Source organism: Sitophilus oryzae, unplaced genomic scaffold (assembly GCF_002938485.1).
Source record: "Sitophilus oryzae breed Bouriz unplaced genomic scaffold, Soryzae_2.0 scaffold_535_pilon_pilon, whole genome shotgun sequence".
In the NCBI taxonomy this organism is placed as follows: Eukaryota; Metazoa; Arthropoda; class Insecta; order Coleoptera; family Curculionidae; genus Sitophilus; species Sitophilus oryzae.
This window is the reverse complement of record NW_022147124.1, coordinates 551,762-579,306: the sequence shown is the minus strand read 5'-3', so window position 1 is coordinate 579,306 and position 27,545 is coordinate 551,762. Positions and strand designations below refer to the sequence as shown.

General features: G+C 31.7%; 2 protein-coding genes across 2 annotated transcripts; both read left to right on the top strand.

Moving 5' to 3' along the window:
* The first annotated feature begins 1,801 nt into the window (after positions 1-1,801).
* Positions 1,802-16,041, top strand: LOC115886932 (putative inorganic phosphate cotransporter). The gene is made up of 14 exons (XM_030906263.1): positions 1,802-2,529; positions 4,453-4,592; positions 4,649-4,964; positions 5,025-5,266; positions 6,680-6,812; positions 8,988-9,232; positions 9,759-9,882; positions 9,942-10,081; positions 10,323-10,635; positions 12,590-12,810; positions 12,867-13,016; positions 13,241-13,373; positions 13,439-13,683; positions 15,913-16,041. Exons 1-14 carry the CDS (start codon positions 2,448-2,450, stop codon positions 16,039-16,041), a joined length of 2,613 nt encoding a protein of 870 aa, XP_030762123.1. The 5' UTR covers positions 1,802-2,447.
* On the top strand, positions 6,260-9,719 carry LOC115886923 (putative inorganic phosphate cotransporter). The gene is made up of 4 exons (XM_030906250.1): positions 6,260-6,589; positions 6,680-6,812; positions 8,988-9,232; positions 9,295-9,719. Exons 1-4 carry the CDS (start codon positions 6,458-6,460, stop codon positions 9,403-9,405), a joined length of 621 nt encoding a protein of 206 aa, XP_030762110.1. The 5' UTR covers positions 6,260-6,457; the 3' UTR covers positions 9,406-9,719.
* Positions 16,042-27,545: the final 11,504 nt, after the last annotated feature.

The window sequence follows — 27,545 nt, the reverse complement described above, 5'->3', positions numbered from 1 at the left end:
CGCTTTAAGTAAGTTTTTGGCAAATATTCTTATGATAGTAAAAGTTTCGCAAAATTGTTAAATAAAAAATAATATTTGGCTAACGAACGATATACCCTAGATACTAGTAAATAAGTCAAGTTAAAAACTATAGTAATATTTGAAGATAGGTAATTCTTTTAATGACTAAAGTATTCAATTACGTCGAAACACAGGTTTCGGATCGATATACGAAGTTAAGCGACGTTAGGCGGGACGAGAATTTGGTCGTGTTGTTGTTTCGAAGAGAGTGTAAAATCTATTGAGTCTCTCATTCACACCACTTAGAAGACTAATGAGATCGGATATCTAGTCAGTAAGAATTATCTATAAATCAGTAATCTCTGAGTCTCTAGTGTTTCTGCTGTCGAAATATACTACCTCTAAAAATATTTGCATTTTTTTAAGACTCACCCTATACCGGGTGCGCCTCAAAAGTGGCTCACCCTTATAGCTTTTTTACTTTTTCAGTTAAAAAATCGTGATTTTGTATTTTAGTATATGACATAAACTAGGACTGATTGACGTATTCATTTGTTTTCGGTCACCTCCTGTTTCACCGGAAATGACTACAACTTTTGATTTTTAAATGGTACCCACGGTATTTTTTTACTTTATTCGATAGAAAATGACAATCTGAATAGAATGATATATCATATGTCAACTTTTGACATTTGCGCCTATGGTTTATTTGAAGTGGTATTAAATTATTCGTAAAAAAAATGTTTTTTTCCAAATATGCCAATGAGCCACCCTCGTTCCATTTGAAAAAAAAAAGATATGATTAAAAATACGATTTGGGCATCTTTTAACAGGTCAAGACATGATACTAAAAACATTAGAGTATCAAATCTATTTTGAAAGGCTCCTTGAATAAAAATTTGTGTTTTTAACATAGCTATGGCACTCTAGATTGAAATTTAAAATACGATTTTTTATTAAGCGACAATGTCAAAAGTTGAATATGTCATTCTATTCAGAATGTCATTTTCTAGCGAATACACTAAAAAAATACCTAGGGTGCCATTTAAAAATCAAAAGTTGTAGTAATTTTCGGTGAAACAGGAAGTGACCAAAAACAACTAAATACATCAATCAATCCTAATTTATGCCATATACTATCATACCAAATCTCGCTTTTTTTAACTGAAAAAATAAAAAAAAGAAAAAAAAGTTATAGGGGTGAGCCACTTTTGAGACGCACCCGGCATAAACGCTTGCAGGTAACAGTTTACTTTTAATCATCTACTGATGATGCTAACATGGTTAGCGAAACGCGCGCGCGTCTTGAAAGTGAAGTGCTTTGGTGTGTATTATGGTGAAATACCGGATTACTAATTCAATAAATACGTTACTTTCAAACGAAGCGACTATGCTGTAACGCTGAGAATAATTTAGATAGATGCAGCAGGTACCTTTATGAAGTAATTCTATCAATGATTATAAACATGCATTATCTATATTGTGTTATATTTTTCTTGCAAGAAATAATGACATTTAGCTATTGTTAGTAGTTTGGTGTTTAAATTTTTATATTAAAAGATAACATATAATCTAAAATCTAAGAAACCCGTGTATATTATCACAATAATAAATTTAAAATATTATTTTGGTAAAGAAAGTACAACAGCATGAGTTTCAATTTTTTTAGAGATAATTTATGTTAAATAATGATTTAGTTATGTTAACTAAGTACTTATAAGATTGTTTAGATAATAACAATGAAAATATTTATGAGAAAATTCTAACTTCAGTTCGGTTTTTAATTTATGGTATTAGTTCAGAATGTTTAAAGAAGTAAAACAGAAAACGTGCAGTATTTCTTTTCATGGTAAACTAGAAATTTAAAAATATTCCTACCATTTTATTCGAAATTTTCGGGACCCTTTTTCATTACAAAATAATAGATACATAAAATATTTTTATTAGCATTACTACATGGCATCACTCCCTATAATTTATTTTACCTGAGATGATCCACTAGTAATCGAAATTTAGAAACAAGCGTTTTCAAAAAAAGTGACTTGTGTAATAAATAATTTAATATGAAACTTTTGGGACTAACACATCTTGTAAATGCACGAAAATATGGATGAAACTAGGTAAAACTATCAATCCCATATATTATCTTAATTATTTATATGGGATTTAAATTAGCTAAACCTTTCATTATGCATTGTTTATGTAGGAAATTAGAAAACTGCAATCATACTCTTTATCAAAAGAATAACACAAACACAAAACTTTTTGGGTATTTGATTTAGTTTTTATATATTGACAAAGTTGTTAGTTCCTATTATTTTTATTTTAATTGCGAGAAGATAAGCTTTACTTGAAAAAGTGCTATAAATAATAACCCCTACTTATAAGATGTTCTGAAACTGCAAATTTCAATACATATAAAAAAACCGTGAGTAGATACTGGTACAATGAAGAACTCAGAAGATGTTGAAAGGAAAGAAGTATTATATACGGTTATTACAGATGGAATTGAAAAAACTGATTCGGCAGGTATGTTGGACTATTAATAATATAGCCGGAAAGCTGGCGACATATTTAGAGAACATATTTTAGGCAAGTGAGAATAACAAAAAAAATAAAGTTTAATAACTTGTGAACCCAGAATCCTAAGTCTGGCTGGGGGGTTGGTGGTATTTCGCTACTGCGCAACCCATAACATTTGCAAAAAAATAAATCCAAAAAACATTCTTTAGGCAACTTGAAATTTGTTTATTCTTAAATTTTAGCATCTATTTAACCTAGAAATAAGTGTGCGAGACTTTTTTTTCGGGTTTAAAGTGTAACCAGACCATTCCAAATATGTTTACTTATTACACCTGAAAAACATACTTTAGACATTCTAAAATTTTTACAGCGTGTTTATTAGATGATATAAAAAAATATGTGTTAATTGCCAGACGAATTCAATGGGATTTAATACTTGCCAGATGCGAATAAAGATTTTAAACGAGCGCGACAAAAAAGTCTTATGAGTATCTATAAGCACGAGAAAGATAGTTTATTGAGACCCATCGGCAGCCGATGCGGCTGACGTAACAGTATTTTGGAGTACTTCAAATTTTCATAAAAACAATTTTTTTTCGGTTTCATTTCAATTATTTGCAGGCTTTTAATTCAGAGATTATTTTGTTGGAATTAAGTTACCATGTACAAATATGTATTTATAAATTAAATATTGACGTGCATAGTGTAAATAGTTTAGAATAATTACTGCAAATAAATATTTTAGTAACTAATTTCGCTACTAACTACTAAATCACAATGGATAAAAAACATTTAAGTTGTGTAGATTGTAAAAAAGTTACTATGACAAAGTTCTTTTTGATGAAGGCAGACTACAAAAATGCAAAGAATTTTTAAAAGTGCGCCAACAACATTGTTTAAAATTTAAAGAAGTGGTTTTACCAGAAAACGTAGTCCCGACAAAAGGGTACCATGTACAGTGCTAAAAAAATAAGTATTCTGGAATTTTATTAAAGTACCATTTTTCTAAATAGATTCAAAAAAACCATCTTTCTAAATAGATTCAAAAGTAAGTAAAAGTGCTTTACTTTTATGCTTAGGCGTTAAAATGACTTTTTTATATTGTCTATCTATCAGGTCGCAAAAATAATATAATATGTCACAAAAGCATAATAATAGTTATACTTTTGTGACGTTTGAAAAAAATATATTTTATATTATGCTAATTTTTAAATAATTATTCGTCTTTTTATTCTTTCAGATACAAAATACTAAAATTAAAAAGTCTTCTTATTGAAAGGATTTCAATCATACATTTTTATTAAAAAATGTTTCTTTTTATTTATTCAATATTAGTTAGTTTTTTTTTAAGTTTTTACGACTCCAAAATGCTGTTACGTCAGCCGCATCGGCTGCCGACCGGGTCTCAATAAACTCTCTCGCGCTTATAGATACTCATAAGAGTTTCTTATCGCGCTTATTTAAAATCTTTATTCGCGTCTGGCAAGTATTAAATCCCATTGAATTCGTCTGGCAATTAACACATGTTTTTTAATATCATCTAATAAACACGCTGTAAAAATTTTAGAATGCCTAAAGTATGTTTTCCAGGTATAATAATTAAACATATTTGGAATGGTCGGGTTACACTTTAAACCCAAAAAAAAGTCTGGCATACATATTTCTAGGTTAAATAGATGCTAAAATTTAAGAATAAACAAATTTCAAGTTGCCTAAAGAATGTTTTTTGGATTTATTTTTTTGCAAATGTTATGGGTTGCGCAGTAGTGAAATACCCCCAACCCCCCAGCCATTCTGGGTTCACCAGTTAATAAACTATACATTTTTAGTTATTCTAACTTGCCTAAAATATATTCTCTAAATATGTCGTCAGCTCTTAGGCTAATAGTGTAACTGTTATAAAACATAACTATTTTATTTTTATTCTAGTTGGTAGAGTAGGTATTCGACATTACCAAGCAATGCTGTACTTTATCTTACTGTTCGTTGCTTTTGGATTTAGAGTTAGTTTGTCTGTATCCATTGTTGCCATGACAGATCCAGAAGCAAGCAGAAATCCGGACGTGCCAGTATATACACAGGAAACAACCAAAATTCCTATATGAGTACATTTTTTACGTTTTAGACGTACACCAATTGGACTAATAAAGGAGTAATCTTATCAGCATTTTTTTGGGGTTATGTTTTACCACAAGTTATGGCCGGATATGTAGCAAGTAGATTTGGACCAAAATGGTTTTTGGTTGGCACAATGGGCATTCACAGTATTCTAGGGTTATTTCTACCCCTAACAGCTGCAAAATTTGGCTCAACTGGTTTAATAATAAACCGTGCTTTGCAAGGTTTTTGCCAAGGATTTTTTGTACCTTGTTTGACTTATTTTCTTAGCCAATGGATACCTAAAGAAGAAAGATCAAGAATATCGATGTTCTGTTACGGAGGTGTGGAGATTTGCGTTAAGTTATAAGGCTTTGAAGTAATATAATCAAATATTATTGTAGCTATACCTTCAGGAACAGTAGTGGGCATAATAGCATCCGGTGTTATTGCTGGCAGTTGGTACGGCTGGCCTATGATATTTTATCTATATGGTAGTTTAGGTTTAATATGGACAGTGCTGTATAGTTTTCTTGCATACAATACACCTCTGGAACATCCATCTATTAGTACAGAGGAGAAAGAATACATCAGAAATAGTTTAGGTCATTCAAGGTCTGTTGTTGATATTTATATTGTGTTTTATGTTGGTAGTGTAGAATTCTGTAATTTGCCAAGAATTGACCAACTTATCAAAATTATTACTAAAAATTTTGAATCGTCTTTAAGTACAGGGTGTCCCATTTTTCTGTGTTTTATGGAGTATGCCGTTTATGGGTAGAGATAGAAAAATGCGATTTTCACATCACCGTGCTACTTTTTTTTTGTAAAACTAAAGATGCTACTCACAGATTTGCCCTAGTCCTCTTGATTCCTGAAATACTGAGGAAATTTTAAAAATTCTCATTTTTTATCCCTTCTTATATTGGTTATAACTTATCGAAAAAGTGAAAACTGTGTCCCTTAGAATTTGTCATGTAGAATCTAGGGGGTAAGACATTTTTTGCTGAAATCTGTCGAAAACGACGCCTTGCACACGAGTTCGACAGATTGTTGATACAAGTCGAACGAGTGTACAAAGAAGTTTTCGAAAGAGTTTTTTACGCTATTTTTTCTACGACTACAAATTAGCAGCAGACTCACTCAGTTTTTGCCAGTTTTGTGAAATAATTTGCGATGTAATGGATGACACTTTTCTGACGGCTGAGTTGCGTTTGGCGTTTCAGCTAAACATTGGAGGTTAAAAATGTTAAAATTGGCACATGTCGTGTGCAAAATGACACATGTCGTGCGATAACTCCTTAGCACACAACAGTTTGCAAAACGCCTATTTTAGATCGAGTTTTCCGTGTGTCAAACTGCATTTTCTAGGCTAGTCGTAGAAAAACTTAGTTACGCCACTAAATCCAGCGTAAAAAACTCCATAATATCCAGCTTTTAGTTTTTCGATAAGCTTCACAGTTTTCGATCAGATAACTGAGGTATAAAAGGAGTTGGAAAATTCAACAATTTCATTGGCGCCCTGTATTTCCGGAATTAAGAAGACTAGGAAAAATCTGTGTGTAGTAGTTCTTGTTTCATGAAAAAGTAGGAAACTAATGTGAAAACCGTCATCTTTGTACCTTTATTTATAAACGAGAAACCCTGTAAAACACACGAAAATGGGACACCCTGGACAATAAAATATGAATGTGCTACCTACTATTATTTTATATACTATTTTAGCAGGCCGTACAATTTTAAACTTACAGAATTATCACTAACAAATTAATACATAATATATCTATACATTTCCAAACTAATATCGGCACTATTTTAGTCAAACAAGGTACCCTGGATGTCAATAATAACTTCCAGACCTGTCTGGGCGCTAGCTGCTGCCCAAACGGGCTGCGTTTTTGCATTTGCGATTCTTTTTACACAGATTCCAACCTATCTGAACAAAGTAATGGATTTTAATATAAAAGACGTAAGTAATAAATTGCTAGGTCTAGCATATACACGCGAGATAAGAGAGCATAATGAATTATGGGTAAATTTTATTTATTTTAATTTACAGAATAGTTTATTGTCGTCGTTGCCTTATTTGAGTTTTTGGATTTTGGGACAAACAATGAGCTTCGTTTCTGATTATATAATTAATAAGAAAATTGTTAGTCCGGGAGCTGCACGAAAAATATTTAGTTCAATAGGTAAGTAATGTAATGAGAAGCAATGGTTTAAGTATTCTGCTTCCATAAGGGTCTATCAGTTATTTAGTTACGCTCGATGAATTTGATACTTTATGTCAGTTTAATAATAAATATTTTCGGACTTTTCCGCTTAGGTGTAAAATTGCTTTACTTTTATGCCTAGGCGTTAAAATTACGTTTTTATATTGTCAATCATGTCACAAAAATTAATACTTTTGTGACGTTCGGAAAAAAGATATATTATATCAGCAAAATAAAACATTACTTCATCTTACAGTCTATAACTTACCATAAATGGGGATCTTCTTGTTATAGGGGAAAGGTATTTCCTCTTTTGACAACAAATGCTCATCCTCCGAGGAGTGGGCATCTACCTCCTACGAGGGTATACACCCTTCCACGGTTGGGGTTTAGACCTCCGTGCCTTTCACAGTCAAGGAGCTTGTCTCCGGGTGAGGTACCCATGAGGTGGAGGCTGGAGGATCTGTCATCCTACGAGGAGTGGGCATCTACCTCCTACGAGGGTATACACCCTTCCACGGTTGGGGTTTAGACCTCCGTGCCTTTCACAGTCAAGGAGCTTGTCTCCGGGTGAGGTACCCGTGAGGTGGAGGCTGGAGGATCTGTCTCCATTTTCTCCACCGCTTTAACTTGGTCTCTCCTTAGACCTGATACCGGTGTTTTCCTGGATCTATAATAGAGGATATATCTCTCTTTCTCTATTGTCTCCTTGAATTTGAGGTCAATTCCTATTATGAGGACCTCACCGTGGCTCTCCTTCTTCGAGCTGATGACTCGCCAAATCGATGCCCTTGCATTGTAGTTCTGGCAAAGGTGGTGCTACACCGCAAGGGTCAGTCGGTCCACTTTTACGGAACCTCACATGTATACTTGTTATAACCGAAAAGTTTCTGAATATGCCCGACCTAGTTGTGAAAATTGATATTTTTTTTAATGAAATATAAGTTAGCGTTTCTGAATTTATAACTTTATTTGCTTTTTGGTTATCAATAACATTTTTCAGGATTGTCAAGTTGACGATAAAGTTAGGTTATTAGGTGGTTGTCATAAATAAAAACATAGATCATTCAATTTATTTAAATAAGAATAAAGGCATTTTATAGCAGATCTCAAAAGATTTTACTTAAAGGTATTTTATAGATGTGATATTAACGCCCCTATTTCTTATATCTCATTTAAAGAAACGTAAGAGCTATAGGAAGTGAATTTTTGTTTTCATGTTTTGACGATAACAATTAATTGTCGAAGGCTAGGAGAGGATAATGGGTTTCATGTTATAGTTGATAGATCGTCCCATTTCCCTTAATTTATGTTTTTATTTCAGTAAATTTAATCACAAATTGAATTGATAATTGTGAAAAAACAGCTATATATTTTATTAAAAGTCTTATTTTAATAGTTCTTCATATATACTGTTACACTGTATCAACTACAAAGTCTTTAGCAAAATGTTTTAAGGTAAGAAATTTTGTAGATATAATTTATGAAAATTTATATATAAAGATTAAAACACAATAGTCCGAGGGAAAAGTAAATACTCAAATCTCATTAAATAGATCTACTTTATTAAAAATAACAACATACAAGAATAGTCATCCATGCAAACTGTAATAATCAGAACATTATCCATATTACATATACCTTTATTAAATTTGTGTTCACACTCCTGTCAGGAAAGCCAGAAGTGTTTCTTTCTTCTAAAAATAATTAAGACCTTTTTACAAACATCTGTTTGTGGACGAGTACTAAATCGGTGAAGATTATTTATAAATGTATAATTAGTACTGCAGGTTAAATAAAAGCACAAAGTCCAGTAGAAACTGTGAATAGAAACTCAAAAAATAATCAAAATATTTAGAAAAAGAGGCCGTAAACAAGTTATGTTTAAATGTGCAAAATATTAGCCAAGTGTTACTCAAATGTGATTATCAATTTGAAATATTTGAATTACAGGCGATTACAGTCTAGGTATTTCGTTTTTTAAGCCTCCCATTCTGAGTTTTCAATGATCAGAACGATAGACGTAAGGGAGACGAGAGTAGAATGGGTTGCCCCTGGTCCCCAATATTGAGGCCAGTAGAGATTAGTGTTCTATCTAGACACGCATCCCTTTCAATTAGTAACCTAGTTAATATAGGTATTCCTTTATTACAGGTTTATTTGTTCCTTCGGCAGCATTAATTTTACTGGGGTATACGAAAGCTGACCAAACAATTCAGGCCGTATGTCTCCTAGTCGCTTCCGTAGGATTTCTGTCCGTAAGCAACCTAGGTTGGGCATTGAACCATATGGATTTATCACCCAACTATGCGGGATTGCTGATGGGGCTCATTAATGCACTCTCTAACATATTTTCTATTATTGCTCCGTTAAGTGCACAAATCCTTATAACGGACGAAGTAAGTTATTTTTTCGTTTCATGCATAATTAGGCTTAAAATTCTTAATTTTTTTCCTTCCAGAAAAACCCGGCAGAATGGCGAATAATATTCTTCCTGGCGGCTGGATTTAACATTTGCGCTGCGATGATTTTTAACATTTTTGGATCTGGCAAGGTGCAACACTGGAATTAGCAAAATCAGAACGAACGCGTATAAAGCTAGAAGTTAGTGATGAGCAAATTCAGAGCCAAAACCGCCTCATCACTACCAAGTTATCTAGTTGAAGAAACATAAATTATTTTTTTATTTATTTTATATCCTAACAGTAATAATGACATTGAATTTATCGTAGTCTACAGCATGGGCATGAATTGCCTTCTTAATATCTATAAGATCTATTATACTATAAAAGTGTCTACTCTCTACAGATAATATTTTTTAGTTCTTGTAATATCATAGTAATTACATATCTTTTTGTAAACATTAAAAATAATAACAATATATTTTTTTTGTATCACAGTTAGTTTTTCTTTATACTCTTTAAGAAACAGTTCTTCCTCTATTTGCTCCTTTCATTCACGAAATATACCATGTCTAAAGTGAATGTACATAGTTTAAAATTTGTCGAATATATGGAAGTTGGTACAAATATACAGAGTGAAGGAAAAGGTATATCAGATAAAAATAGTTTATTTTATTAAAAATAATATATATTGAATTTATTTCAGTGCCGATAGTTGGTGTCAGACATGTTCAAGTTCTGCTAAGTTCTTTCTTAGTATTTACTGCTTTTGGCTTTAGAATCGCATTGTCTGTAGCTATCGTGGCAATGACAGATTCAACAGCTAGTAAAAATCCTGATATTCCAGTGAGTTGTAAATTTAATTATTTTTATGTTTCCAACAGTAAATACAATAGTAAACAAAGCATACAAAAGCGGATTAAAAAATATTCAATTATTTAGGAGCATAGGCTTTATCCAAACAGTACAGTAAAATAAAACATTCTACATAATTCGTCCACCATTAACAGTATTTGTCTCGAAAATCTGTATAAACATGACATTCATACTGTAAAGATTGGAATTTATAATAAACATTAATTTTTAGACGTATCAGTGGAATGATAAAAGTGTGATTCTTTCGGCATTCTTTTGGGGTTACATAATACCCCAAATTTTTGCCGGCTGGGCAGCAAATACATTTGGAGCAAAATGGATTCTTTTTGGCTCAATAGGCACCCAATCAATTTTAGGTATTTTAATACCTGTCACATCAGACAAATTTGGTTCCAAAGGTTTAATGGCAAGCAGAGCTCTACAGGGTCTTAGCCAAGGTTTTTTGATGCCATGCTTAATTCATTTTCTATGCCAATGGGTACCAGTTCAAGAGAGATCGAGACTATTCAGTGTTGCAATGGGAGGTAAAGATTTATGAACTGTGATACTAGATGAACCTAACAATACTTATAAACTTATACAGGGTTGTTCACAATATACGACACGGAGTATTGTAGCTAAACGATGAGATTTTTACAAATTGTAAGGTTTGGGTTCGATGAAGGACTATTAGAGGTACAATTTAAAAATAATTTTACAAGTTACAGAGTGTCCCAAGTAAGTAAAAAATATCAAAGTTGTATTTTTTTAAATGGAACACCCTGTATATTATTACATTTTTAGTTTCTACGATTAAAATAAAGGTAAAGTTGATTAAGGTTTATTATACTTAAACCTTACCGTTTTTGAAATATTTTCAATTTTGTGAAATTGCAGTAAAAATATTAAGGCTTCATTTCTCCAAGGGTATCAAAGTTTTTAATACTAAATATTTACTGAAGTTTATTTACTGATCAGTTATTGTGTTGCAATAATAAAAATAATACTACCTTATACAGAGTGTCTAAAAATTTATTTTAAATAATTATTAGCTTTAAACGGCAATAACTTCTTTAATTTAAATGGAACACCCTGTATATTTTACGAGAATGAGATGCACAATTTAATTGTCTATCAAATTATATTATACCATTTTTTACCTATCTCTTTAAGTTTCCGTAGAAAATGCATTTTCTTGTAATTTAGAACTTATTTATCAATATACCCATGGACTATTGACATTTTAGATTATTTTTAAAGATGTACCAAATTTTTAAAGAGTACAGATACTAATATTGTCAATATAATTCGTTTATTTCATTAAAAAATAAAAGAAAACTGTTTAAAATATTTGTTAAAGAGGATCAATTAATATGATTCCAGTATTCAAACTACATTAACTGACTGTTTGCGTTGATTAATAATAATTGCTCCAAATACTAAAAAACTGAATTTTGTATGGGCATTAGACAGTGTGATAAAAAGTAACACCTTAAAAATGATATTTCATTTTTTAATAAATGCTTATTTATAACAACAGAGACTTTAATTTGATAACTTATTATTATATTGATTTCTGACTCAAATCCACATTTATTTATAATAATTTATTAACCAACACAATTAAGTATGTAATTAATTAGTATATGGGCGGAAATAATGGTGTTATATTTAAATACTCTTTTATAAAGATTTAAATAGTTTTCTTTTTGCATACAAATGGGCTAGTAATATTATCGTTTTGCTAAAAACGATAATATTACTAGTCTGTACATTTTGTACATTTGTTGCTTTAAAAACAATCTAAAATGTCAATATTCCATGGATATATTGATAAATGAGGTCTAAATTATAAGAAAATGCATTTTCTACGAAAACTTGAAGGGATAGGTAAAAAATGGTATAATACAATTTGATAGACAATTTAATTGTGCATCTGATTCTCTACAGGGCATTCCATTTAAATTAAAGAAGTTATTGCCGTTTGAAGCTAATAATTATTTAAAATAAGTTTTTAGACACTCTGTATAAGGTAGTATTATTTTTATTATTGCAACACAATAACTGATCAATAAATAAACTTCATTAAATATTTAGTATTAAAAACATTGATACCCTTGGAGAAATGAAGCCTTAAAATTTTTACTGCAATTTCACAAAATTGAAAATATTTCAAAAACGGTAAGGTTTAAGTATAATAAACCGTAATCAAATTTACCTTTATTTTAATCGTAGAAACTAAAAATGTAATAATATACAGGGTGTTCCATTTAAAAAAATACAACTTTGATATTTTTTATTTATTTGGGACACTCTGAATCTTGTAAAAATATTTTTAAATTGTAGCTCTAATAGTCCTTCAACGAACCCCAAACTTACAATTTGTAAAAATCTCATCGTTTAGCTACAATACTCCGTGTCGTATGTGGTGAACAACCCTGTATACATAGTATAAATTTTTCATATTTAATTCATAATCTGAATTCTAATTACTTTCAGGTTCAATGTTTGGTACTGTAACTTCTATGTACATAACGGGTATAATCTCAGCTAGTTGGTATGGATGGCCTATGGTATTTTACATTTACGGTGTGCTAGGCATGTTTGCTTGCATTTTATTTGCTGTATTTGCTTATGATAGTCCAGCAGAACATCTAAGCATAAGCCAAGCAGAAAAATTCTATATTGAAGGTAGTCTAGGACATGACGACGAAAAAAAAGTAATATTTGTAAGAAAACTACCAAAAAGAAGACTTTGTAGACAACTTTGTTTTAGAGCCATTGTGTCCCTTGGAAAGAAATATTTACCTCTGTACCTTTATGGGCTCTTTTTATAACCCAGTGTGGTTACAACTATTGCTTCTGGACGTTATTGACTCAAATTCCCAGTTATATTAGTCATGTAATGAATTTTAACATTAAAGATGTAAGTAGATGAACCATGAAATCACAACAAAAGTGTAAAGGTCATCAGCATTTTTTATAATCAATGCAGGAAGAAAATATTATATTAAAGGTTTTTGTTATATATAATTGTAAGTAAAATTTAGTAATTACAGAAAAAAAAACATAATATATTTATTTTCATTTTCAGTCAGTAAAAGTCTACTTTAAAAACCTTTACAAAATACAATTTTTTTCACTTTTTAGAACAGTGCACTGTCAGCACTCCCATACCTAACATTCTGGATCCTCGGATTCTTTTTCAGTTATATCTCGGATTATCTGTATAACAAGAAAATTTTTAAAGTAACTACTTGCAGAAAATTGTTTAACACCTCTGGTAAATAGAATTAGAATAAAAAGATAAATATATAATGTTTGTTCACAGAATTACTTCGTTTTTAGGTATGGTACTTTCTGCAATAGCTTTGGTATTTTTGGGATATACCACTCCAGACCAAGTGACTGATGCTGTTGCCCTTCTCATAACAGCTGTTGCGGCAAGTGCACTATGTGTTTGTGGCTGGTCAGTAAACCACATGGATCTATCACCTAATCATGCCGGAACCTTAGTGGGAATTACAAATGGCTTCTCTAATATTGCCTCCATTTTTGCTCCACTTATTGTCCATTTGGTCGTTACAAATGAAGTTAGTATAATTATTTTTTATTGTGCTACTAGATATACCCCAGTAAAATTAATTAAAAAAGACCAATCAGTAAAAGAAAGTTCTATCGTTTTGAAAATGGCTTTAAACGGTTCCTCTAGACTTGGGCTGATATGTGTCAAAAGTGACCTAAGATAGATGATGGGCTCGAGCATGGAAGTGCGTAGTTTAATGCAAATTTTTTCACTTTTTTGCTTATACAGGGTGAGTTTCCTAGGACGTTCTCTATAGGTATCTCGGAAACTACTGGAGATAGAGAGTCGGTTAAATGGGGAAAGAATTGCAGTTTTGTGGGGTCATAAATATGCGCCTTTTATATTTTTGAAAAAGTTCATAGCTTACTACATATTTCGAAAAAAAAACAAATTTGGCTATTTTAAAAATTGTCTCTAATTCCATTATAATCTACTTTAGACAAAAAGTTTTCAGATAAAAGTTGTAGATAATCACATCCCTAATGAGTTTGTGTTCTTCAATTTTTTCTAAAGCCTGTCATTTTTGACATATGACACAAACATATTATGTTTTTTAAATGGAAACCATAGTTGGCCATGACTTTATAAAAAGCGCCATTTTTTAAGCTTATTGTTATGATTTATAAGTTATAAGAAGACAAAATATTTTATTAAACGGCTCTTTACAATTTACATTACACAAAGTAAAATTAAAAAAAAAATAAAATCACTACATACACTTTAAGTTATCTTACAAAATGTTAAAAAATCTGCCATCGTTTTAAGTAGATACATAAATGCATCTTTTTAAAACTGAATTTCTAGCTTTCTCACAGAATGACCGATCTACTTAATTAAACTTTTCCTGTACCGCCTCTTCGAGTGCCTTCTTAATTCACAAACTCTTTTGTAAACATTGTTGTTAACCATACCGCATAAAAAAATCTAAAATAGATAGGTCAGGTGATCGAGGAGGCCCACGCAATAATTGGTCCACCTCTTTCTATCCCCGAGTCTACACAATTATGATATAAATACTTTTTAACATTTCTTTCATTGTGGGGGGGGGGGTGGTGTGTCATAATGAAAGTCATGTTGGAACCACTCTATTAATGCGCGAGTATCTAAATTTAACTTTTCTAACATGTCGTGAAAATCGTTCACTAAAAAACGTAAAAAACGTTCACCGGCCTCGAAACTGTATGGGCAAAAAAATTTGAACCAATAATCCTACACGCTTTTCTTTATTTGAAAATTTCATATTTACAATTTTTGTTTATTTTAATTTACAAAGTTTGGATGTGACAGCTTTACATTTCTGAGAGCAACGACGATTGAACTTGTTTCCATGGCGAAAGAAAGATAAGAATTGGCTATAACCAAATTCCGAGCAAAATAGCGAGGCTCCACGAAGTTGGGGCCGACAGGTCAGATTTTGATGCCAGACGAGACTTCTAGGATATTAAGATATTCTTTGCTATAACTCAATAATTTTTTGAAAAAAAACATATTATAGCTTATATCACTGAAAAGCTTAAAAAAAGCGCTTTTTATGAAGTCATAGCCAACTATAGTTTCCATTTAAAATAAAACATATGCTTGTGTCATAAGGCAAAAATAACAGGCTTTAGAAAAAAGTTGAGGAACACAAACTCATTAGGGATGTGATTATCTACAATTTTATCTGTAATTTTTTTCGAAATATCTAGTCAGCTATGAACTTTCTCAAAAATCTAAAAGGCGCATATTTATGACCCCACAAAACTGCAATTCTTTTCCCATAATCGACTCTCTATCTCCAGTAGTTTCCGAGATACCCATAGAGAACAACGTAGGACACTCACCCTGTATTTCGGAAACTCTGATATCTATTAAAAAATACTACACAAAAATATAGTTGGCAAAATTCTATATAAAAATTTTTGTTCCCGGACTTATGGTCTCCAAACTACGCAGTTAGTGTTATGTCGAGTGTAATAAAGATCTCTAGTGGCTCAATATCATCCTTAATAATGTTACAGGTTAATTTTGGCCTTTAAATTGATTTTAAATGCCAAAAGTACAATATGAGAAATTGTGTCATTTTTCTGTTAGCACTGACATATCTGTAGGTGGCATATTTTCTGATATTCACCCAAAAAAATGATAAAAATGTTATTTAACAATTTTCAAAACTGTAGGTATTTTTCCACCGATTTGTGGGCTGTTATTAGAATTTTGTATAGATATTTTTTTCATTATTTGTTTTTTCTTACAGAGTGATCCTACGCAATGGAGAACCATATTTATTATCGTAGCATCTTCCAACATAATAACATCTTTAGTTTTTGCTATATTTGGTTCTGGTAAAGTACAACCTTGGAACGAAGATTCGGATAATAAATAATTAAATTTGAAAAAGCGTTTTGTTTTAAATCCCAAACCTAAAATTGTAAATTACACTGCTCTACAAAAAAATTCTCGAGCTTTGGCACGATTCCTGTTGATTTTATGTAAAACCACGCCATCAATTCAAATCTCCCATTTTCTTCTACCAACCACCATTTTCGGGGGGACACCCTCTCTCTTTTTTATAACATTTTTATCAATTTTTGGTTATAATAATAATTTTATGGACATGAACTTAATTTGGAGAGGTTAAAATCTTTATTGTAGCTGTAAAAACTAATAAATAAAAATATCTTTCACAAAACCCCCTTTCTTGGTTTTAGCCTCGCTAAGACTGAATGAATAGTATTAAAAATTTGAAATGCTAACCAGTGTTATTCAGGTTTGATAAATATTATTAAATCGAATAAAAAAAGCTCTTGATGATCCATCCTACAATTCATTAAAGAACTCGATAACTCTATTAAAACCAGATATCATCTAAAGGTTTCTAAAACTTTCTTTTTTACGCTTATCAAGAACATTTTCCCTATAATATAAATTCTCTCACCTAAGTGCATCTATTTTGATAAAACTCCGTGACAAATTATTGTATCACTTTTTTACTTAGACCTTTATCTCTGTACTTTCCTGTGTTTTAATTTATTACTCACAGTTATCTATTAAAAAACATGTTTAGGAGACAGTTTCAACACCAATACTGAATGACTAAATTGTGTAAGAATGCCCGAAAAAGATATTTGAGAACTTTTTGTTCCTTTTTTGATAATATTAGCTTCTTCTGTTATACTACGGGAGCCGGTGAAATTAGTAAATAGATTAGAATACACCTCCAAAAAGGTACAATTTTTAAAACCCTTTGATAATATTCCGATGGGTGTTGAAAGAAAAAGCTAAAAGGGTTTGCTCACGGTATATGGGTTTATTATACAGGGTGAGTCTTAAATAAATACAGGGCTGGTAGATCATGATAATAGAAACGTATTTTCTCTTTATAGTTTTTCAAATAAGTCCAAAATAACCGGGATATTGTACTTTGAAAATTAAAAAAAATATATTTTTCTCTTAAATTTTGCGAACCACTGGATCTTTTCTGGGTTTTCTTTCTTGTAAATTTAATCTATTATATATGTTGCCAAAATATGAAAATATTATGGTTTTAACTAAAAATTTAAAAAAAAATCAAATTTGTATGTTGTTTTTTTCGCGAAAAAAAATCACTACCTCTAAAATATTTGCACTTATCTAAGACTCACCCTGTTTATATAATTAAAAATTTTCCAAAACAAATTACGAACAATACAAAATTTTCAATATTTTTACGAAAAAAAAAACTCACAGACCTGTTTTTAGGGTTAAAATCTACCCCTCTAAAATATTTGAATTATTTAAAACTCGCCCTGTATAATTTTCGTAATGAAAAGTATGTTTCAATATACGAGGTTGCGATTTACGCAGATTTTTCAACTATAACACCCGCTTATAAAACGTGACTCCGGCATTTTATAAACACCCTGTATAACATCTGTTCCGATCATGTGAATAAACTAATTTAATAATCAATAGTTATTTTTCTACAGTTACTTATTATAACTTCTAAATTCTTAATGGATGATTTTTCTTCTATGAGATCTAAGAAAGTACGTTTTTAATGGGTTCCGAAATAATCGACACAATAGGATGATAAAAATCATGGATTAAATCTCTTAATACCTTGGCTAGAGGATTTTCTATCGTAAAGGTTTTTTAAGAAATTTATAAATGATACAAATAACTTGTCAGATAAATTATAAGATATCCATTCTGAAATTTGAAATGTCCTAAGATGCTAGGGGCCAGATAGTTATTTTTTTACGTATTAATCCTTGATCATTCATAATGGTATAGTTTTTAAGATGATTATATTTACAGTTATACTTTTTGTTTGGCTGAGTGGATAATGAATAAAAAATATTTTTCAATTGAAAGAATAAAAAAACTTAGGTGGTATGAGATTGAACTTTAAAATAAACGTCACATGATAACTATAAACATAACGTAGACTTGATCTTGTTACTATAAACGTTACGTAAACTTGATTGGCACAGCCGTTGTCCATTTTTACATATTTTCTTTTCATCAAGATATTTTAGGAAACCAAAAAATAAATTAATTATAAATATACCGGATGCGTCTCAAAAGTGGCTCACGCCTAAAAAAACGTGATTTTGTATATTAGTATCACTAACATACTTAGTCAACTTTTAACATTTTCGCATATAGTTTATTTGAAATTGTAACATGCGGTTCATAACTATATTTTGACTCGAAATACCAAGTGTGTATATCAAATTATTCGTAAAAAATGCTTTTTCCGAATATTCTAACGAGCCACCTTGTTTCCATCTGAAAAAATTCAGATATGATTAAAAATACGATTTGAGCATCTTTTAACTGACCAGGACAGAATACGAAAAACATTAGACGATCAAATCTATTTTGCCAAGGTGGTTCCTTGATTAAAAATGAGTGTTTTTAACCTATCCATGGTACTCTAGATTGAAATTTAAAATACGATTTTTTTAAGCGAAAATGTCAAAAGTTGACATATGATATGATAATAATAATAATATTACGTGCCTCTATTTATTTATAAGTTGTATACAATGAATATATACAGTAAAAGAGTTGGAGACATTCAGCATACGCTGCTCTTCCATGCAATCAACTAGGTGTTAAAGCAATAATATGAAACAATATGCATATGTCAAAGAGTTGATCTGAAAAGAATTTTTGAGATCAACTTTTGATTTTTAAGTGGCACCCTTGGTATATCTTTATTTTATTCATTAGGAAATGGGCATTCTGAATGGAATGACATATGCTATGTCAACACATTCTTTTAAAAAACAGATCAAGGCCCGTATCATGAATGAACGTGTCTGAGAATAACAGTTGTAATTGTTTTATCGATATTTTTTTTTCTTTGTATTGAGATATGCATATTGTTTCATATTATCGTTATATATAACGTCTATCGTTAACGTTATCGTCTATAACTTTTATGAATATAAAAGTTATAGGGGTGAGCCACTTTTGAGACGCACCCGGTTTAAACAGTTATTATTTACCTCAATAAAACTTACCTTCTTAACAGCACTTAAGGGATATAAAGGTTCACTACTACCGCTTTCCCGTTCAAAATATTCTAATAATGTTGCGATGAGATGCACTCAAATATGTTCTAAAAAGAACAATGTATGACTACAAGGCCTGCTGGTAAAAATGTTTAAGCTTAAATTATCACATTACAATTTATTTAAACCAAAACCTATTAATACAAAACTAAAGTGTCAAACGAATGACAATGTCAAGAAATAAATAAATAAATGTGGCAACTTGACTTTTACAGCAAAGCTACGACCCAATGACTAAAGAATACAAGGACATATAACATCCGAGACCAAATTGTTACCACGGCTCCAAACAGTGCCGGGCGATATATTTTTCTTAACTTAGCTGCTTGAAAGGATATTTATTATTTTTGATAAATGTTTTGACTACGCCTATGGTGTAGACGGTGGTATCATACTAATTCATTACGAAAAAAAACGTATTAAAATGTTAACAAAAGGTGCAAAACTATTATCGACGTATAGCGCATATCAAGTACATATAGTATAAGAAAAATAATTGCCAAATTCAACAAGAAAACGCTAAAGAGGCGGAGTGGACTGTACATTTACTTATGAAACGCAACTTCTGGTTCTTTCTTATCGTTGCGGCTTTTACTTGAAAGTTGAACACATCACCATTGTAAAAAAGTTTATACAAAGTTCACTACACACAACAAATTTTTAAAAAATCGCTAAAATTGTCGCAGTTGACGAGGTGGTGACTCATCCGTAGGCTCCAAAATGATGGTGTCTAACGTAACAAATTCTGCTGCAGCCCGTATATGGGCGTTACATGTCCTTGTATTCTTTAGTCATTGCTACCACCTGAATTCCCAGCGGGAAATTTAAATTCTGTTAGTCTGGACCTAAATAGTATCACCAATAAAAGTTAGACCACAGCGTATTCATTAGGCAGCGAATCGACTAACGATCACTTACATGCAACTTTGCTTTCCTACTCTACTTACCTACTTGATGTTGATTCCGTCTTTAATGCATGAATATAGGGATAGCATTATACTCCTTCCTTCTTCTTTGAAGTGAAAGGTTAATTTAAATATAAAATGTTTCTTCATAATGCCACGCCTTTTCTAATTTGAAGTTCAATAAAACACAAAGTTTACTTAATCTGAATGAGTTACATAGAGGCCACTAGCTTTTTAATTTTAACAGCCGGGTGGTCTGCAAAGAGACTAGACTAGACTGCAAATAATACTACTAAAAATGTTTAAGTAATTTATTAAAATATTAAAAGTTAATATTTAAAGAAATGGAAATGAATAAAAGTAAATGATTGAAATATATTAAGTCAGAATTTAAATCAATAAAAACTAAATCTATGACGTCATCCCCCTTAACTTAAACTAAGTATGCTCTAAGGGCGGAATACAAATATCAAACTAAATCTAACTAATATCTAAACGATCTTACTCTACTGTGTAATGTCTTGACAAGAACTTGAAAACTACTCGGAAGTTCCTCCGGCTGAGCTTCGGTGTATAGCAATGGGGTAGCTACAGCAGGCTACAGCAGCTCGATGTACTGTCACTGGAGCCCGTCAGCAAACGTACACAAACCAGGCAGGTGTAGGACTTCAACAGGTGACATAAAAAACCTTAAATCATATTGGTTGTCTTAGAAAAGAGCCTCAATTATAGAACAAGGACTAGCACAACGTGTAGGAGTTAATAAACGTAATAAAGAAGGACTAATCAAATCTGAACTTTACCTCAATGAGGGTTTATGATGTCCAACGGGTAACTCTACACACGGGCAACAGGAACGGATGGAATTCTGAACTGTTCTGTGCTGAACGGTCTGGATCGGTCTTCTTGCTCTACAATTACGAACAACCAAATAAGATTTAAGAAAGATAACACTCAACTAATCTTTCTACACCACGTGGGCGTGGAAAAGTCGAAAACCAGACAACAATATGAACAAAAATCAGTTGAGCATTGACTTAGAATAGGCAGAAGAATTATAGCATACCTTGGAACTATTCGGGGACTTCTTGGGTACGTGGAATCGGAATATCGGTCGGAAAAATTTGGCTATTTTAATCCCATTGCGGAAATTGGTCGGTGGTCCATAAAAATCCACAAAATCTAACCACGTCTCTGACCAAATGTGTTTCGGAAGCCTTAATCCTTCTTTACGAAGACCTGCTATTCACCAACAGGGAATGCTTCACGAAACGGCAGCCAGTTCTTCACGACGACACTCTTCAGCCGGGGAGTACACAAGAAGTGATGCAAGGATTCGATTTCCTTCACATAATCAGATTTCAACCGGAAATCTCCCTCCAGGATATAGATAGAGAACTATATATCTTGACTAATCCAACTCACAAAAAGGTATAAATGAAAACGATGTTCTAGATTATTTTTCGACAGCCATATTTCATATCCGGTCAATGAACGAACTAAACTCAGAAATTCCACAATTGAAATGAACGAATTGCACACTGCGATCCACATCAAAAATAAACGATTTAACTACGAAATTTTATCTGATGATTATAAAATTTCAATAACCAAAACAAAGGATAAATAAATCCAAAAACATCTGATTTGATCTGACAGTGACAAGTGACGAACAGGTGATGATCAAAGATATAGAGAGACGGAGAAAAATTCTAATGCTGGGCCAGTGACAATATTGTGAAGCTTGCATATCGCGGTGTATATCGGGTTGCATAATCGTAAAATTTAGATAAAATAATATTTAACCATAAAATTATAGTAAACATGATGCAAAAACAATAGTTATTTGCGATAATTTATGAGCTAGCACACAGAGATCGTTGCGAGGAAATTTGACTGGTACAATAATTTATCAGCATGTTGGATTAACTTATTGATGACGTTGTACATTTTTATATCATATCCAATTTATTCTATCTACAACGATTTCCGTTTTGTAAAGTATATTTAAAGAATCAAACCTTATTTTTTTTTGGTTTTCGACAGACAGTTAACGTGCAAAGTGTAAAATGATACAAGTTTTACACATTTATTTGGAACCACTTTAGGCGGTATGCCATGTGTTAATTGAATTACAAGACGGGAAGTGTGTGGTCGCGGGCCTTTTTGGCACTCCGTCCTTTATTGTTATTGCACTTTAACACAAGTTTTATGGAACGGACAACAATGGCGGGTCTTTTGATCTCGGAAATCGGCTAGACTTTTATATGTTCGTTAGCAATTTAACATTCTTATTAAGCAATATAATAAAAAATCTGGTATTGTTGCAGGTTGGAAGTACTAATTAACAACATTTTTAGGACACGATAAATACTGTTACGTTTACTATGATTCGTTTATGGTTTACAGTTTGTCATTTTATTTAGAAAGATTTGTGTTTCCATTAAATTAAGATTCTATTGTAATCGCAAAACATTTTCCGATGCACGTCATCGATCATATCGACATTGACACTAAAGTATATAAACCTGACTGAATGAAATTTTGGCAACAATGTTTAATTTTGTTGTACCTATAATTTAAGATACCGAGCAGCTCTTCATTTTACTTTATAGAGCAAATGATTGTAACAGATATTTTATTTAGATTAAAGCTGCAAAAATTAGTTTAAACCAAATTTTATTTTCGCTATGTTGGTCACATTCCGCCGTTTTCAGCAAGGTTGTCGTTTATTATTTGACAATTATCCTAATGTCAGTATTGTCAGTCATTATTTTATATATTATCGTGTTGTTGTTGAATCTTTGTGAGTAATTCTCGTTTTTTGCCTATTTTCATAGTCTTTTTTCAAGAAATTGTTCTTTTAAGCAGAAACAATTCTTTTAAGAACTAAATTTTCGAGTTTTTGTATTACATTTCTTGAAATTGTATGTTGAAAATATGCCGAAGCATTTAAACCGGCGAAACAAAGAGCTTGAAGCTTCCCTGAAAAACTATTTTGAACGAGAACGTGACAATAAAGGTTCTTTATTACCCTTGACTGCAGTTAGAGAAGTAAGTTTGATCGATAAGCACATTATAACTATTAATAGCTATAATAGGCTCTGGTGCACAATAGGTCCCCACGCATTTAACACTTTTTTGGGATTTTTTTGCAAGATTATCTTAAACTGAATATTTTTAAGCATAAAAATTGTTGGATGAATGTGTTTTATCTTTAAAAAGCGGCAAAAAAACGTATTTTAGGTACAGGCGACGGACAGTAAATATGTTAAATTTTCTACACGGATTCAGTAAAACATCACATATTAGTACTTTATTACCTTATATAGACGTGGAATGATCTAATTTAAGCACAAAAATGTAACGAATCTTCTTTGTAAGCATAAAAATTAAGAAAATATATTTATTTACATCAGCTCAAGCTAGCAATTTTATGACTTTTTCGATTGACAGTTAATCGATCATCGGTATGTCATCTATGGCCTTCGCATAGAATTTGCGACGTTGTCAATAAAATTACTTTATATGATTTTCTTCTGAAATAAAGTTGTTGTGGAGGGACTTAAAACGGTAAGTTATCACTTTAGTGCAACAAAAATTGAACTGTCTAGTAGCTTATTCGTTAGTGTGGATTATTTTAAAGCAATTTCTGAAATAAAATTTGCGGATTTTTCAGGTTCTACGAAAATATAAGTTTTTTTAATATATACTGTTTTTCGACGCGTAATCAATGAAGTTTTGTCATTAGGCTCAATTAGGTTAGCCTGGTTATTTGGAAGGTGGTAATGCATTGGTTAGCCTGGTTATTTGGAGGGTGTTAATGCAATGGTTAGCCTGGTTATTTGGAGGGTGGTAATGCATTGGTTAGCCTGGTTATTTGGAGGGTGTTAATGCATTGGTTAGCCTGGTTATTTGGGGGTGTTAATGCATTGGTTAGCCTGGTTATTTGGAGGGTGGTAATGCATTGGTTAGCATGGTTATTTGGAGGGTGTTAATGCATTGGTTAGCCTGGTTATTTGGGGGTGTTAATGCATTGGTTAGGTTAGGTTAGATAGGCTGGTTATTTGGAGGGTGGTAATGCATTGGTTAGCCTGATTATTTGGAGGGTGTTAATGCATTGGTTAGCCTGGTGATTTGGAGGGTGTTAATGCATTGGTTAGCCTGGTTATTTGGGGGTGTTAATGCATTGGTTAGGTTAGGTTAGATATTCTGGTTATTTGGAGGGTGGTAATGCATTGGTTAGTCTGGTTATTTGGAGGGTGTTAATGCATTGGTTAGCCTGGTTATTTGGGGGTGTTAATGCATTGGTTAGGTTAGGTTGGTGGGGAGTGTTTGGAAGTACGCAGATCACATCGATTTCGGAATCTTACTGAACAAATCCGGGAAAAATATATTTTAAACAATTGTGCTAAATACTGTGTAATGATTTTATTGTCAATTTATTTTTATAGTGTTTTTGTTTTGCCTCGTTTATTATATTTTAATTTTTCGTGTTCTTAAAGTGCGTACTAAATGTAAAAAAAAAATGAATATAAAGTAGAACGTTTTCGTCGATTTTACACAGGGTGAGTATGGCAACACTGTGCATAACCTTGTATTTTACTGTCTTTATGAAGGTTATAATAGGGAGTTTTCGCATTGAAATGTAGTGAAAATTTGGAATTTTCAATTATTTTTTTTCGTAGAAAAAGTGGTTCATCCAACAATTTTTTTCTTTTAAACCATTCCATTAACTATGGGATCCACATTAAAAATTAAAAAACCACGATTTCGTGGGGACCTGTTCTGCACAAGACCCGCTATAATATTGATTAATAACTAAATTATAATCTTAATAACTTTCAAAGATATTTCTACGTTAGTTTTTAATAAATTATGTGATCAGTTTGTGCATTAATAGCACTCTCTTACTTATTATTACCAGTCATGGCGTTGTAAGATATAAGATGTACATCAATAAATAAATAAAATAACCTAACCTAACCATACAAAATTTTATCCAACAGCAAAACTGTTTCATGTCCAATCTCTAAAGAATAATTATTTATTTAAAAGGATCTACCTTTTATTATTGCGAATTAATAAATCATCAGGGTGCGTTTATGTTACTATGCAATATAGATGTGCGTTTTTTTAAAATAATAAATAGCACTGACATTAAGGCGTCATTTAGATAAATCGCGATTTTTTAACGATAAAATAGTGAATTATCAACCAGCAAGCCAGATTTTAATGAAAAATTATTCAGGAAGATCTTCCGCAAGAAATTATTATTATTAAGTAGGCAGAGGCGGCTACTGCACAATACTGTCAGAAAAGTCTCGTGGCGTATATGATAGGGAATTCAAGGCGTTTGAAGAGTGGATAAAAGTAAAACATGTCAAAGGTATAAACGCAACTATCTTGCTTGCTTACTTCTTTGAACTACAGAATAAATTTGTTCCGTCATCCATTATGGACTAAGTATTCAATGCTCAAGTCTATACAGATATTTATAAAAATATTAATATTTCCGAATTTCCAAAACTTATAAATTTTCTCAAAATCAAGGGAAAAGATCATAAGCCAAGAAAATCAAAAACCCTGGAACGAAACGATATCAACAAGTTCTTGGAAGAAGCCCCGGACGGTGAGTTTTGTTGATTAAAACGTTGATATTAACTTATTATGGGAATGCAGGTGTGATGAGTTGACGAATTTAAATGCGGAGAATATTAGAGACAATGATTCTTACTTGTATGTCATGATACCCGATACGAAGTCCAAAAAACCATGAAGTTGTTTAATTGAATTAGTAATTTATGAATAAAGCTTAATAATTTCTATAAAATGGTGTGGCTTTGAAGTTATAACACACTAGTTTGTTATAACTTCAAAAACTCACGCGTATGTTATTATTTATTTAATCTACGACAATCTCATTATGACATATTTAACATTGTCATTTGGATGTCATTATGGCTTTCATAGTAGCACTAGTGATATTATGAATTCATAATAACACACAAATTTTAAAATAAGAAACAAGCAAAAAAGGTACCTAAATACGTTTATTTATTGTAAACATTAATTATAGTATCAGTACAATTGATTAAATTAATTCCAGACGATGACAGGTGAGTTGAATTTTTAGAAAGTAAATTTATTTCCTGAGTGCTTGAACTTGTTGAAGACCCATCATTGCCAGAAATGTTACCCAAAATATTACATGACACTTTTTTTCTTATTTTCTTTGGAATTTTCTATATAGCTCTCTGCCACTGTGTTAGAGCGCCAACCACCATATCTTTTAACAGTTAATCAATCCACTCCTGAATCTGCAAGCAACGACGCAGACGATCTACGGAAACAATGTCCAATGTATTGTTGTGGATTTGGAAGACTTAGGAACAATGCTATTTTATACGGCATTTTCCCTAAAGTATTAATGCAAACGGGTTGCTTAATACATTTTCCATTTCTATACCCCACAAAAAATCGAATGTGTTCTGTGTTGCTTGGCCGCATAGCTATATATCTTCGAACCAGTTCCACCCTATTTATTCCTTTTGTCCACCATACATATTCTCTTTCGTTATAAAACAATCTCGTGATATATTTGTTTTCGTAAATGGAATAATGACATGAATGCATTGTCCTTCATCTTTAACATTTTGCAGCTGCAGATTTATCAACTAGATACGCCTGCGGCGGCGCCGGCAGGCTCCCGCAAGTCCCACCATCAATGAAACTTTTGTCAGGAAATAAGTTTTATCATCGCCTTCCAACAAAAAACGAGTTATGTCTTCTTTTCTTAAAATTCTCGATTTTTTTGACCGAAATTCTTCCGATTTTCTTTTTAGGAATGCAATTAAATGGACGTACTTAATATCTGTATTTTTCTTCACTGACATAACTGAACGTAGCATGGAATAATATACCCAAAGTGATGAAGCCTTCCTATGTTTTGAAAAATGTTCAAAGCCTGGAGAACCTTTTCGTTACTACTATTGTTGATTCCTTTCCCTTTACACCAATCTTCAAGTTTTACATAGGCTTGCTCGTACGTTTGTCTTGATTTTTCGGAAAGTAAGAAATCGATAACGTTTTGCGCAATGCCTTCAATATCCGAAGGGACACTTTCAGAACCAGAATCACCCATATTAATATTATTTTTCGCTTTTTGCTAAAATTGAACGTTTAACACAAAATTGAACATCAAATCACTTGATTGATGTTCAACTGAGTTGTCAAAGGCAAAATGGAAACAATCAACAAGTACGATTACCACGGCGTCGGCTAATATGAGCACCTGATAATTTTGAATTTTAATTTTTATGAGGATATCTCTGATATTTTAAATTAAATCAAATCTCTTTGGATCGTCCCTCGTGTCGCGTCGTAGATTAAATTTTGAATGATTTTGAACGATACACGTT